Source organism: Stigmatopora nigra, chromosome 10, assembly GCF_051989575.1.
Source record: "Stigmatopora nigra isolate UIUO_SnigA chromosome 10, RoL_Snig_1.1, whole genome shotgun sequence".
Taxonomy (NCBI): Eukaryota; Metazoa; Chordata; class Actinopteri; order Syngnathiformes; family Syngnathidae; genus Stigmatopora; species Stigmatopora nigra.
Genome location: NC_135517.1, coordinates 12427226 through 12440201, shown reverse-complemented (window position 1 = coordinate 12440201; position 12976 = coordinate 12427226). Strand labels below are relative to the sequence as shown.

Below are 12976 nucleotides of genomic sequence, written 5' to 3'. Positions count from 1 at the left end.
TGGTCAAAAATGGGCAGCTATTTTCTATACACTTAGTGACTTAACCATATACAATTATTTCAATGTATAATGCAAATGCACTGCTTTGAAAGTGTGGGTAATTCCTGGGTTATGATGTCTGTGAAAGCTATCATTTTCTTTGTTTTACATCCCCTAGTTGTGTTGGCATTTTTGTTATCATTTTAAAACAATCTCTTATCTATGTTATGTGTTGCAACTACTAGAGCAGAGTAAACAGTTTTGGTCAGGCTGTTAACCACACATTTATTACAGGCTTTAAATCTGTAGTGTCAGCAAACAACTGAATTACAAAACTGACAAGTTTAACTTGCGCAACCAACCAATAGGTTTAAATTTGTGAAAAAAATAAGTAAAAAATTGAAAAATAAACATAAAAGAAAGAAATAGCGCTTGAAATTGATAGGAATAAAATATTTTAAATATACTAATTAGGAAACTGGCAATCCCAGTCAAATTTATCAGGAGCTAAATTCATTTCCTCCTTTTATGTCCATCTAGTTTGTCAGAAAATGTTTGATGACATTTCTTTCTCATATAATGTTTGTATTTAAAAAAAAACCCTAATCTTTTCTTTTTCAATCACAACCAATTCACAACTGAACTACAACCGCCTGACTTAAATATCTCATCATCCCAGAGACATGAAAAGAACAACCAGAGTTTCATTGCCCTCTACTGGCTATTTCAGAACCTACTGGCAACAATAAGTCAGCAATCCATTAATTTAATTAATCAGCCCTGAGATTTGTTCTAAGAAAAAAGGTTCCAAGGATCAATGTGTATGCATCCCTAGAATATACTGAACACATATTATTGTACTCTGATGACAAATAATGGAGGAGTAACAATTAATTTAACTAAACAACCTTGAGACACAGCCAAAAATCCTTCTTAAAGATCAATGCATGTTGCCAACTTCCGTTTTGATGGATCCACAAATAACAGAAGAGTAGCAATTTTAGTTAGTGAATGAATAAAGAATGGCAAATCATTGTCAAATCTTTTGCATGACAACTACTTGCCAAAATTAATTACATGCTTAAGGCCTCATGGCCTCATCTTTTTTTGTCCATAAGTTTTCTTTTTTTTCTACTTTTTGAATGCATTCATGAAATCCATAACATTTTCAGCCTTTGTTGTTTCAATGCTATTTTTAGTATATCCACTTAGTCATGTTGGTTGATACCTGGTTATTAGCGGTTAAAAGGCTCTCAATGATCGAAAATATGAGTTTGAGGATGTGCCAACTGTGCAAATGTATTGTATGTTTTTCCCTTTTTTATTTTCATGGTCTGTGAAACAGCCAGGGTCGCATAGAAACTGCTCATCTGACTTTGAAAAAAAAGAATGAGCGAAACTCTCAGTGTGTGCTTGTCAAGAATATCCCCCAAATTATTGCACATGTGTTTGCATTGACTTGCACTTTGTGTTCTCACATAACCTTGATGACAAAATTGTTTAACGGGTGATCATTTGACACGATAATGATGACGGGCTAAAAACGTGTCTAGGATGACTTCACGATGAGACGATTATCATTTTTCATCTGATGAGACCAAATGAAAAGGTGCCATAGTTAATGTCATATATTTACAATGTATGGCACGGCGGCCTCAGAGTGCGGGACCTGGGTTCAAATCCTGGTTTGTCAACCTGTGTGTAGTTTGCACGTTCACCCCGGGCCTGTGTGGGTTTTCTCCGGGTACTCTGGTTTCCTCCCACATTCCAAGGACATGCATGGTAGGCTGATTGGACACTCTAACGTTTGTCTCCTATCCATCAATTCAGAGTGTCCCCCGCCTCTGGCCCAAAGTCAGCTGGGATAGGCTCCAGCACCCCCTGCCAACCTAGTGAGGATAAAGCGGATATGAGAAAATGAGATGAGATGAATGCAAGGCTACTACTAATCTGAAGCGGCACTTGAAAATTCATCAAACTGATATTTATTCAACTCTAAGTTGCAACAAATTATTTGAAGATACCATATATTTCAGGAAATGCTCTGTTAAATGTTTAAAATAAGCTTTCCACATATTCGATACCCCCCTATCTTGGGTGGGGGGCGAGTCCCATAACTCCATAGAACCAAGTCACGCCCCTGTTTGGCACCGTAATTGGACAAAGTGGGAATGGTAATAAATGCAATATTGAACCAAATGGATTCAAAGGAACCTTATCACCAAGAGGTAATGGCATATTGGTGAATGGGATCAGAAGGTATTGATGGTTGCCATCGACCCGTTCTCCCAGTGCGTCTTTTACTCACCTCCCCCCCACCCATTCGACTAGTAGTCCCCTCAACCTGCAGTCGGTCGGACCCTTGCCCTTTAAGTGGGAGGTGAGCTTGTGTCGCCTTGGACTGGGTGCGAAGTCAGGTTGGTTGCGGATGAAAGGAGGAGGGCGGCCGGTTTAGTAGATCGCGTTTTTCTGACAACATTCACGCGCGTCAGTGGCCACGCTGTGACACTGCGAGCTCAGCGGTCACTGTCAGGAAAGCCACTCCGTAAAAGAAGCGCAGAAAACGGGACTGGGGACCGAAAAACTCGCGTCATCAACCAAGCCGGTTTCTTTTTGTGTGTTTTGTTGCCAAGTTGGCACCGTTTGACAAATTAAGAAGTTTTGTTCGTTTTTTCTCTCTTTTATTCGGGAATTGAAGAACGCATTGGGATTGCCTGGTAAGTGTCCTTTTGATTCTTAATTCACTTTTTTGTCAAATCTGATTGAAACATCCTTTAAATGAATGAAGTTTTAGTTGTCATTAAAGTGGTAATAACGGATGTTGTGAGGATATTCGATGTACATGAAGTTTTGGATGATAATCAAGATGATGATGTTTAAGTGTGAGTGACACTGCACGCCAAAATCAAGTTACATCAGGGCGCTCGTGTTTTGTTTTATTTACTTGTTGGTTTTTTATTACAGTAGTTGATTGTTGCTGTTATTTCTATAGCTCTTTAAACTTTTAAGAGCTGCATAAAGTACTTCTATATCAGAAGCCCCACGCTCAGGGGCGCAGCAACCAAATCAGGGGCGTTACAAGATTATTTGGGACTTTTAAAACTAGACCCCTTTGAAGCTTTCTTACCCAACATGAAGTCAACTTCATCCCCCTCCCCCACAACCAGTATCCTTAATATGAACTAATAGGCATGTTTTAAAAGGATTTGATTCATACAGCCATCACAAATGGTAGTTAATAACAGACACTTTTATTCTATTATAAAATGATTGTGGAGAGCTTGGTCATGAGTTCAAATTATTCACTGACAGCTCGATTCAGGATTGGGCTTAGTTTCACTTTCTATTTTATTGGATAACTTCGTTTTAGTAGTTCTCATCTCATTTTCTGAACTACTTTATCCTCATTAAGGTCGTGGGGGGTGCTGGAGCCAATCCCAGCTGACCCCGGGCCAGAGGCGGGGTACAAAATGAATCGGTGGCCAGCCGATTAAAGGGCACAAGGAGACGGACAACTATTCACATTCACAATCACACATAGGAGGCAATTTAGTGTTCAAGCAACCTATCCTGCATGTTTTTGGAATGTGGGAGGAAACCGGAGTACCCGGAGGAAACCCACGCAAGCCCGCAGAGAACATGCAAACTCCACACATGTTTACCGGCCTGGACTCGAACCCAGGACCAGAGCTATGAGGTTGTCGCGCTAACCACTTGTTCCACCGGGCCGCACAGGTTAAGTAGTGCTTTTTAAAATATTCTTCAATTTCAATTCTCTCATCTTGGTCTGTTATAACCTATAGGCATTTGATCAATTGAATGTATTAAAAGGAATATTTCAATTTTGGAAACCTTTCCGGAATGCATGCCATTCTTTATGCAATGTTTATGATTTCAGTGGGATACTGTACATATTATTGCCCTCATGTTGATCTGACAACAACAACGGCAACGACACTTACTATAAGTGACTTTTCCCTCAGTTTAGAGTGCGATCATATGTGCGTGTTTTGCATCAAATCAAAAACCCCAAATTAACGGACTTACTTACATTACTTGTATGATGTGTGGGGAAGTTCAACCTGAAGAATCAAAGCAAAGTCAGTGGGCCAGCGTCAAAACATTCAGTCGGGCAAGCCTTCCTATACATTTGTAACACAATTATTTGCATTGAGTAACCAAAGAATGAATTAATGACAGTTGGAAGACATCATTCTTAGACTCTTGGACACTTCAACTCAACTAAATGAAATTGACCCTTCATATCATTATATCATAACATCTATGCAACTCCTCCCCAAAATAATTTCTGCTACGCAAATCTTCCAAACTTTACAAAAGTGCCATGACAACGCTTTGACACCAGGCACATCATTCCATCCAAAATGTCTGGCACTTTGTCAGCAGGCAGCGCCACTACAATACCTTTTTCAATCAGCCAACCACCCATATGCGTTTACACGTTATAAGTATTGATACCTACACTCCTCCCTCTCTTCTAACCCTTTTCTTTACTGTGATGTTTTTTTTTCTTCCAAAGTGAAATGGGTTCATGCTGGTTGCTAGACAGTTCACTAATAGATCCCTGCCTTTGTACCACATCAATGTGAATGTTTACGAGACTGAAAACATGGTTAATTATGGGTGTTAAATTAATGTTGAAAAGCTTTTGTTTGAATAATTAAAAACAACGTGGGAAATCATTACATTGGTAATTAATAGAGTAATGATTGCATACACACCCCTTTTTTTAAATACCAGTGTGAAAATAACGATCAAATTAACATTCATTCTTCATTTTCTGAACCGATTATTCTCACAAGGGTTATAGGGGGTTGCTAGAGCCTATCCCAGCTGACCAATCACAGGGCACAAAGAGACAGACAACCATTTACAATCACATTCACACCTAGGGGGAAATTTAAGTGTTCAAACAGGCTATCCTGCATGTTTTTGAAACTAGATCACCTGAAGAAAACCAATGCAAGCGCGGCTAAAACATGAACACTCCACACAGTACGGACTCACCTGGGATCGAATCCTCGGCCCCAGAACTGTGAAGCTGCCGCGCTAACCACTTGGCCATCTTTCAAGTTAACAATGACTAGAAAAAAAGTGGATTAGAAGAATGTCACATAAAATTACAAAGATGTGACTGTCAATAAAAGCCTTTTCACACCAGAGTCTGCATAGTGTGAAAGGGTCCATTGACAACATGCAAAAAGGTGGTCAACAGTTTACCGGCATGATCAAATTTAGAAGTGCTAATGTACAACATTTCCGGATGTATATAGCAAGGCTTTTTGTCAGCTGGTACTTAAAGATGCATTTGTTATTAGTCACAAGTTCAATCATTTTAAGTGGAGACTGAAACATGGGTTTGATGGTGGCACAGTGTGCATAAATTGCGCTAATGAGAAAAAGCCTTAAAGCTTAATTGGTAAATGACACCTCATATTTATGCCTCAATCTTTAATTGTGTTGTATTTGCACGTGTATGCGTTCTATTTCGAAAATTCTTGCGTGTTGTACACTGAACATATCAACGCGTAGTTACAAAGTTTGACCCTGGACTTCGGAAAATAACTATGTACTAGGTGTCCCTTGTATTATTTAATAAGCAGAATTTGCTACTAACTTTTCTCCGTTTAATGTGGTCCGACATTTTAAGGGAAAGTGTGCCTGAGCTCTGAGAGCAACAGGTTCACTTAAGAGCTCATGCACCTTTGGCCTTTTCAAATAAAAAGTAGTAAACTATTTTTATTTGATGTGAAGAATAAATATTTGTTTGCTTTTATTTTTGAGGATCATACAGTGAATCTTACAGGAATGCGCAGGAATGTGGCCTGGGGGCCATACAATGTCGAGGTGAACGGCTGTATTTTGTTCCATCATATTTGTTCTACTTTGCTATCCAAGCTGCCGACTAGTTGTGCATGTCAGCTGAAAGCCTGTTATTTAAATCAACAATGACAGCTGTGGGAAAATCTATATGGAACCGTTTTTTAATAGATCCCCTAATTTATCTCTATTTTTTCATTATGACAATGGTTGAGATACATATTTTTAGGGCGAAAAAGGTTATGTTTGGTTTAAGGGGTTTGAGAATGGCCAGATATGTGAGAGATTGAGAGACACGCTCAATGTGTGAGAGTTGAAAACCCTGATTGTATCTAGTATTTGTGATACACTGAACACTTCCATGAGGGCAGTGCGGCAGACAAAGTTTTTTTTTCTCTTCATCTTTCATCCCAACCTCCTATATCCTTTGGACATTGTTCTCGGAATCCTATTGAACCGGCAGTCCACAGAGAGCCCCCACAATAGGGTATAATTTTGTGTGTGTGTGTGTGTGTGTGTCTTGCTCGCTCTGACTGGTTCTCTCTAACTCTCTTTCTCTTTTAGTCCTTTAACACAATGTGAGGCCAAGCCAATCAAACAGAACAATGCGTTGTTCACGGAAGCCTTGTGATGCGTTCAAATAAAACCCTCTGACTGCATTGTCTCTCTGAAAGAATTACAAGGAATGTGTAGGTTAAAAACTCATGCTGTCGTCTGAGAGATCAGTGCAATGACATTTGACAACTTTATCTATGTGTCACCGCTCTAACTGATGGTGTAGTGCCATGGTGTTGCCCTGTTACACACTGGTTAGCTTGATAATCAGGAGACATTCATACTTTGAATCTGAGGATCCAAGTCCCTGTTCAGGAATAGCTTTTCAATGCAGAAGTGTCTCAAAGGTTGTCCATGTTAATTTTAAATTCAAACAATTCCAGTTTTGACTCATTTGATATAAACACTCCAATTGAAACCATAATAATAATTGTTAGCAATACTAAAAACACAAAAAAAACTGATAAGAGATACCCTTATAAAACAACCACATATTCTCTGCCAACAATCAGCACCACTGTCTGCAATCACAAGGCCTTCTTAGGATTCTACTTTACAAGGAACAAACCTCTCTTATGTCTGCAAAACGATCGCAGGGCACAAGCAGACCGACAGCTATTCGCACTCACACCCATACCTAGTAGGGGCAATTTAGTGTCCAATCAGACTACCATGCATGTTTTTTGGAATGTGGTAGGAAACCAGAATACCTGGAGAAAACACACTTAGAACATGCAAACTCCACACAGGTGGACCGGCCTGGATTTGAACCCAGGACCCCAGAACTGTGAGGCCGACTTGCTAACCACTCAAGTCGCCAGGCCGCCCCCAGCAAAAGATACCTCTGTCGAAATTCCTCGGGCCCCTGGCAAAATTGTATCTGGCTATAACTCATCTTGCGAGTTTGTTAAGATCATATTCCTTAGAAGTGGTTTGAAATAGACCCAAACATGTATCTTAATGAACTCTACTATATTGTGATTGATGATTTATAAATGAAAGACTAATTCTCAGCTCTACCCTCTTTAAAGCTTATAAACATTACTCTGGAGGACGATTGAAATTTTCTTCTATGTTTGATGATCATATTTTTATTCAATGTTCTTTGAATCTAATGAAGTACTTTTTCTAGCTATTCCTGCTAAAATCAAAGACCTTTCCAATGCACTCAAATGAAATACCATGAGCAGTCACTCCTTAGCAGTACTGACATAAATTTGTGAAGTTTGTAATTTTTTGAAATCAATGCGAAATTAGTGGCAACATTATCGAAAATGGCTAACAGGCATCAGATGTGTATATGTACATGTTTGGGCATGTGAATGTGTATGTGTGCACGGGTCCTATCATCTCTGTGGGCAGGATGTGTGCAAAGTGGGATATGTATTATTAGGGTAATCAGCAAGCAACTTCAGACATGATCTCTGTCTTATTGGAGCTGGTTAAGACCTGTAGTATTAAGTTGTTTGTGGCATGTAGTTAGGTAAACCAACACACATCGCCTCCTGTAGTTCCTCACTGTGGAGATGAACATCCCCCCTCCCCCGTAGAATCACCTGTTGTGCGCCAAGGTGTTTCCATAGTAACGGTTCTGAGCCCTGGCCCCTTGCCCTGTAAGGCCCTCAACAAACAGACCCCCATCACTCTCAGTTGGAGCGCCATAAAGCACACACACACATACCCAGGCGTAAACACACACACGTCCGTCCTCTCACACTTTGTACACACGTGGGTGCTCATCAGGAGAGCGAGCGAATGTACTGAAGATATAAAGTGTGCTGGGCTAAAGGAGGGAGCAGATTGTGAGAGTCAGGCTTTGTCTCTGCTACCCTCAAGGAGCCGAGTGTAAAAAGAGTGGGGGTTAGAGTGCTTTGTATAAAAAAAAAAAAAAGTGGCCTTCATACGCATCCTTTCTTCCATGTCTCTTGTTCTGTCTCTTTATTGGGTGCATGTTTTGTCTTCTCCCCTCATCCTCCTACATCCCATCTTCTCTAAATGCCACTGTAGCTTCTCGCTAGCCATCACAATTGGCGACCTGTTTCATAGGAGGTGAATGAGGGGGGGGGGGGGTGCTGGATAGAAAGATGGCTATGGTTTGGTACTGTGCTTCATAAAAGAAGACTATAAGAAAGCCATATGACAAGTCTTGATGAAGGTGGCCTAGAGCTATTAACCCATTTTGTATAAAGTAGCTTTCTTAAGGGTAAAGATTTAAGTTGTTTTCAAGGTTGTTTGGGTTTTTAAGTAATTAACAAGCGTGGGAATATTTTAAAGGTAAGTTATTACATTTGACCTTATCTTATTTTCAGCCTTTCTCTAGAGGAATAAAGTTATTTTCCAATATACAAATATGTAAATATCAATTTTCATCAGTTGTAATCACAGTAAAAAACAACATAAATAAGTAATATAAAAATATGAAAAGTCTCATCCTGGCAAGGTAAAGGGTATTTATGTGTTTTTTTCAGGTTCTATTAGTTTGTAATTGAATAAAGCCACAGATGCCCAATTGCTTCTCTTTTGTGTGTATTTGTTCACAATTAATTAACAAAGAATGGGATCGTCAGTAGTCTACACAAGGAAAAACATTTTAATGAAAAGTGTTAAGACACAGGTGCACTAAAGGTCGTGAACAAAAAGCTTCTGGCCTAATTTAATTGATTGAGTCCATTATCTTTTTTTTCATATGAATAATTAGCAATTAGTCTTGGAACTAAGAAGACGTCTTAATTCTGACATTTGCATACAAGCACAGCAAGAGCCATAAAAGTTGTTTCCCGATAGACTATTGTTGTTTGGCAGTTTGACAAAAAGAATATAAATAGAAATATAAAATAAATTCCGCATTTCACAGCTGCCGTCTGCTTAACATCAAGCTGTGCACTTATCTTGAGTCAAGTAGTCCCCAACTTTCCCCACTAATATGTTGTCATTGTTTTTGAACCTAAATACATGGAGCAAATTTCCATAACATTTTAGACTGAAATAGTACTTTTCATTTCAAGTGCACACCTGGTCGCATTTTTTTGCATGTAGTGAAATAATCATAGAAAATAAAGCAAAGGGGCATTATTGGTTAGCATTGTTGATTTACTATAAATTGATAATTTCCTGTAATTTAATCTCCCTCTGGTGTGGTGGAGGATCTCTCAAATGGCATTGGCAGTAGTAAAAAAAAGTGGACCATTTGCAAAAGAAACTTAGGTGAAAATGTGAACTTCTATACTGGTGAACTATAACTGTATTGATAATGTCTATAGGCCAGATGTTGACTTTTTTTGTATGCTAGCTCCCATTTTTAACAGGCAAAGTTACAAATTCTACTCCATTGTGTGATCCACTGAGCTTTATCAAGGTTTAGCGAAAGAAAATTTGATTAGTGAGTAGCTATTCCTGATGAATGTTTTTTTTTGAGGGGAGGACTGTGCACAATAGTTCAATACCCTTGACATCAAAAGGCTAGGAGAATAGGGGGAGAGGGAATGGATGGATGAAAAGAGGAAGGTTTTTGACTTCATCCCAGCGATCTCATTCTCTAATGAGGCCAAGGCAATAATGCACAAAGAATTTGTTCCAAATTGTGTGTGTGTGTTTTTCAATGAACGCGCTACAATAAGTACATGTTTAGGACATTGTACAATTGCTTTAACTAAAAAGACATTAATACAAAGACCCATGGTTCTTTAAAAATTCTCTCGTTTTATGGGTGATTGGGAAATAAAAGTCCAAACTCAAGTGTAATAGAAAATGCAGTAAAAGCAAAAGAAGGTCATTCCTACAAGTAGCCGTTCTTTTTGTAATGACTTTTTATTTATTAAACTATTAACTATTTCTAAATGAAGTACTGTACGTGTGTGTTTTTGAGAATTCATAACTTCAGCAGTCTTACATGCAAATTACCTGCTATGGAATTCCAAAAGAAAAGTTATTATCGGTTCTTCCCAGGGACGATTTGCAGCTGTTATTGTAACAGCACTAACATATATTTTCTAATGTTTTTAAACATTTATTAATATATAGTTTTGTATCTATATAACAGTCACAAATGCCTTGCTTCAATAAAATGCAATGTTGCCATTTTAAAGGGATTTACAACTTACAATAAGCAGATTGGAAAATTAATGAACAAATAATGATGCAAACAATTAATGAAAATGGAGGAAATGACTAAGAACTTGTATGCCCTATGCAGATATTTTTTGTTTAAATCCGATTCAAAAGTTGTTTTGCCGATACCGACCTAATACCCATATTTTTAGTCAAATAAAATAATGCAAAATATGTTTACCAGTATTATAAAATGATCTCTTACTATCATTAGGTTTTATAGAATTAGTCCAAAAAGATAGCAGTTATCCAATCAGAACAAAATAGTGATTGAAGTAGATTTGATGAAGACGAAGTAGCTATACAATATATCTAATCAGTACCTTCCCTACCTTAGCTCAAGTTTCCTTTTTATTTCGTGGACTTACTTTGTGGGAAATTGGACAGTGAAAAACCCTAGTACACAAATACAGTACATAGTAGAATAAAATATACTCATTTAAGATCAGGTTCTACATGAGTAAAGTATATATTAAACAAAAGGAGACCAATGTGGAAGTAACTGTGACTTTCATTGTTACAGCTGCAGGCATTGTCTGAAACATAATTACCTTTGACACATTCCTCACTGTCAACAACCCAGTAGGACCAACTGAGTAGGTCACTGACATTGTGTGCATACCATTACATTGGGTGACACACAGTCCCCCCAGAAAAGGGCGTGAACAGCACCTGTGACAGCTCGACTTTCCAGCACTTGGATCGGAGACCCAGCAATGACATTTAATATTGGACAAACCACACAGTACCTTAGCAGTTTAAGTGCTTCTAATTCCAAATGGAATAATCAATACTTCTATTCAAGCATCATAGGCGTATGAGTATGCCAAGGCTTTCTTTTACACTATTATATCTAATCTCTTTACCTGTAAGCGTAAGAGTAAACATATCAAACTGACAAGAACCCATAACAATCATCCATCACACTCAACAACGGTGTGGTGTCATGGTTACAAACATGAGGAGACAGGAATATGTTGGAGTTGGTTGAATGGGAAGATATAATTCATGTTTTGTGTTACTTTTGTCATATTCATATGAGTACAGGGTGGTGGAACATATTTCAATACCACTGAATACTACTCCTCCTATGTTCCAAGTTTTCAACACAATAATTTTCAGTTGTTGAGCAGGTAATGGCCTAAAAGATGCATGGGTCAAGATAAGAAACTAGAAAATGGATGTAAAGGTTACTTTGTATATCCTGTTCCTTGCCTATAACCATAAAAAAACGTATTATTCTAGTTGGCTTGTTGAAACTCAATGAAAAACAGCTGTTTTGCTTTCTCTTTTGTGCTTTAATTTATATCATTTTAACATGGACTAGGTATAATTATACCAGATTTAAATGCATACTGAGCTGATGCATGAATAAACACACACACTCACACAAACACACACATATACTAAGTGTCAAGCCTTGAACCATGGCAGACAGGTGGCTTTGTTCAAAATCACAATGTTGGAGAGGTGAGGGAGGGGCTCTTATCTTTGTTATGTTTTTCGTAGAATGGTGGTGCCTGACTTTTTTTCCTTTTTCTTTTTTAACGTGTTCCCGAGTTGGTCGGCACATTCCGCTGGCATTGTTATCCAGTCTGTTTCCTAAGGCCGGGGGCTTTTGTCAGCCTCTCCACCATTGTCCTTGCTTCCTTTGTTTCCCAGTTTCAACAATGCCTTTTTCTCCCTCTTTATATATATGTGCACTTTTTGCCCTTGTTTATTCAGTTTGTTTTGTTCTTTTGTCTGCTGTTTTTTTTGTCTTTCTCCCCATTGCGGAATTGGAAAATTTTACCGTTTAGACAATATCTCTAAACTCTTTTTCGCTCTGTTTGGTTAAAAAAAAACTCTGTTAATGACTCCACCACCACTGAGTTGTGTAGTTTCTCTTATGCTTTGTCTCATATTACTCACACAATCAAACAATAGATTGGTAATAAAACACTCAATTAACCTTTTACTGAGCCTCCAGCACAAAGTGTTCATAAATGCCCTCCCATACACATACGCATTTACGAACTAGGTTGTTAATTAGGGTATTTGTCACTGATATTAAAAATAGCACACTCAGTTTACAGTCAGTTGACAAAGCCTTCTCCTTTGTAAAATATAATTGACATTGTTTCTTTGAAGAAGTTAGGCATGAAGGCAAATGTGAATCAAACATTCATTGGAATGACAGGTATAATTATGTGTGTTCTCAAAGGAATGGTTGAGCCTAGCCCTAAAGTGCTGCACCTCCCCAATGTGGACAGCAGCATGGCATGTGCTGGTGTCAAAGTAGAACAAGATACCAGTAAAGGACCTGAGCTCATTTCCAATCCAGAATCTGCTCTGAAGATGTCTCCCCCTCGTGACTGGGTGGTGAACCTCCCACTGGTAGCCCGTCAACTTACACCGCCACTGTCCTGTTCGCCTTTGGTAAGTACGACAATTTAGTTATCTATATAGAATGGTAGATTTCTGACACACTGTATATTTTCAAACGCTCTGGATT

The 12976-nt window shown here is 38.5% G+C and overlaps 2 protein-coding genes across 5 annotated transcripts in view; one reads left to right on the top strand and one right to left on the bottom strand.

Annotated features, from left to right (window-relative positions):
* Positions 1–2346: 2346 nt before the first annotated feature.
* sox13 (SRY-box transcription factor 13) overlaps positions 2347–12976 on the top strand; it is a 19328-nt gene continuing 8698 nt past the window's right edge. For 2 of the 3 annotated variants that reach the window (XM_077726014.1, XM_077726013.1), the window contains exons 1-2: positions 2347–2696; positions 12686–12900. In XM_077726014.1, the coding sequence (XP_077582140.1) occupies positions 12688–12900 (213 nt within the window). In that variant the 5' untranslated portion in view covers positions 2347–2696; positions 12686–12687. The remainder of the gene's footprint in view (positions 2697–12685; positions 12901–12976) is intronic. The other variant, XM_077726015.1, reaches the window with a different exon arrangement.
* Positions 3686–12976, bottom strand: part of etnk2 (ethanolamine kinase 2) — a 26108-nt gene continuing 16817 nt past the window's right edge. Inside the window, exon 9 of one of the 2 annotated variants that reach the window (XM_077726018.1) lies at positions 3686–4061. In XM_077726018.1, the coding sequence (XP_077582144.1) occupies positions 3995–4061 (67 nt within the window). In that variant the 3' untranslated portion in view covers positions 3686–3994. Of the gene's footprint in view, positions 4062–5034; positions 5066–12976 lie in introns of those variants that run through there. The other variant, XM_077726019.1, reaches the window with a different exon arrangement.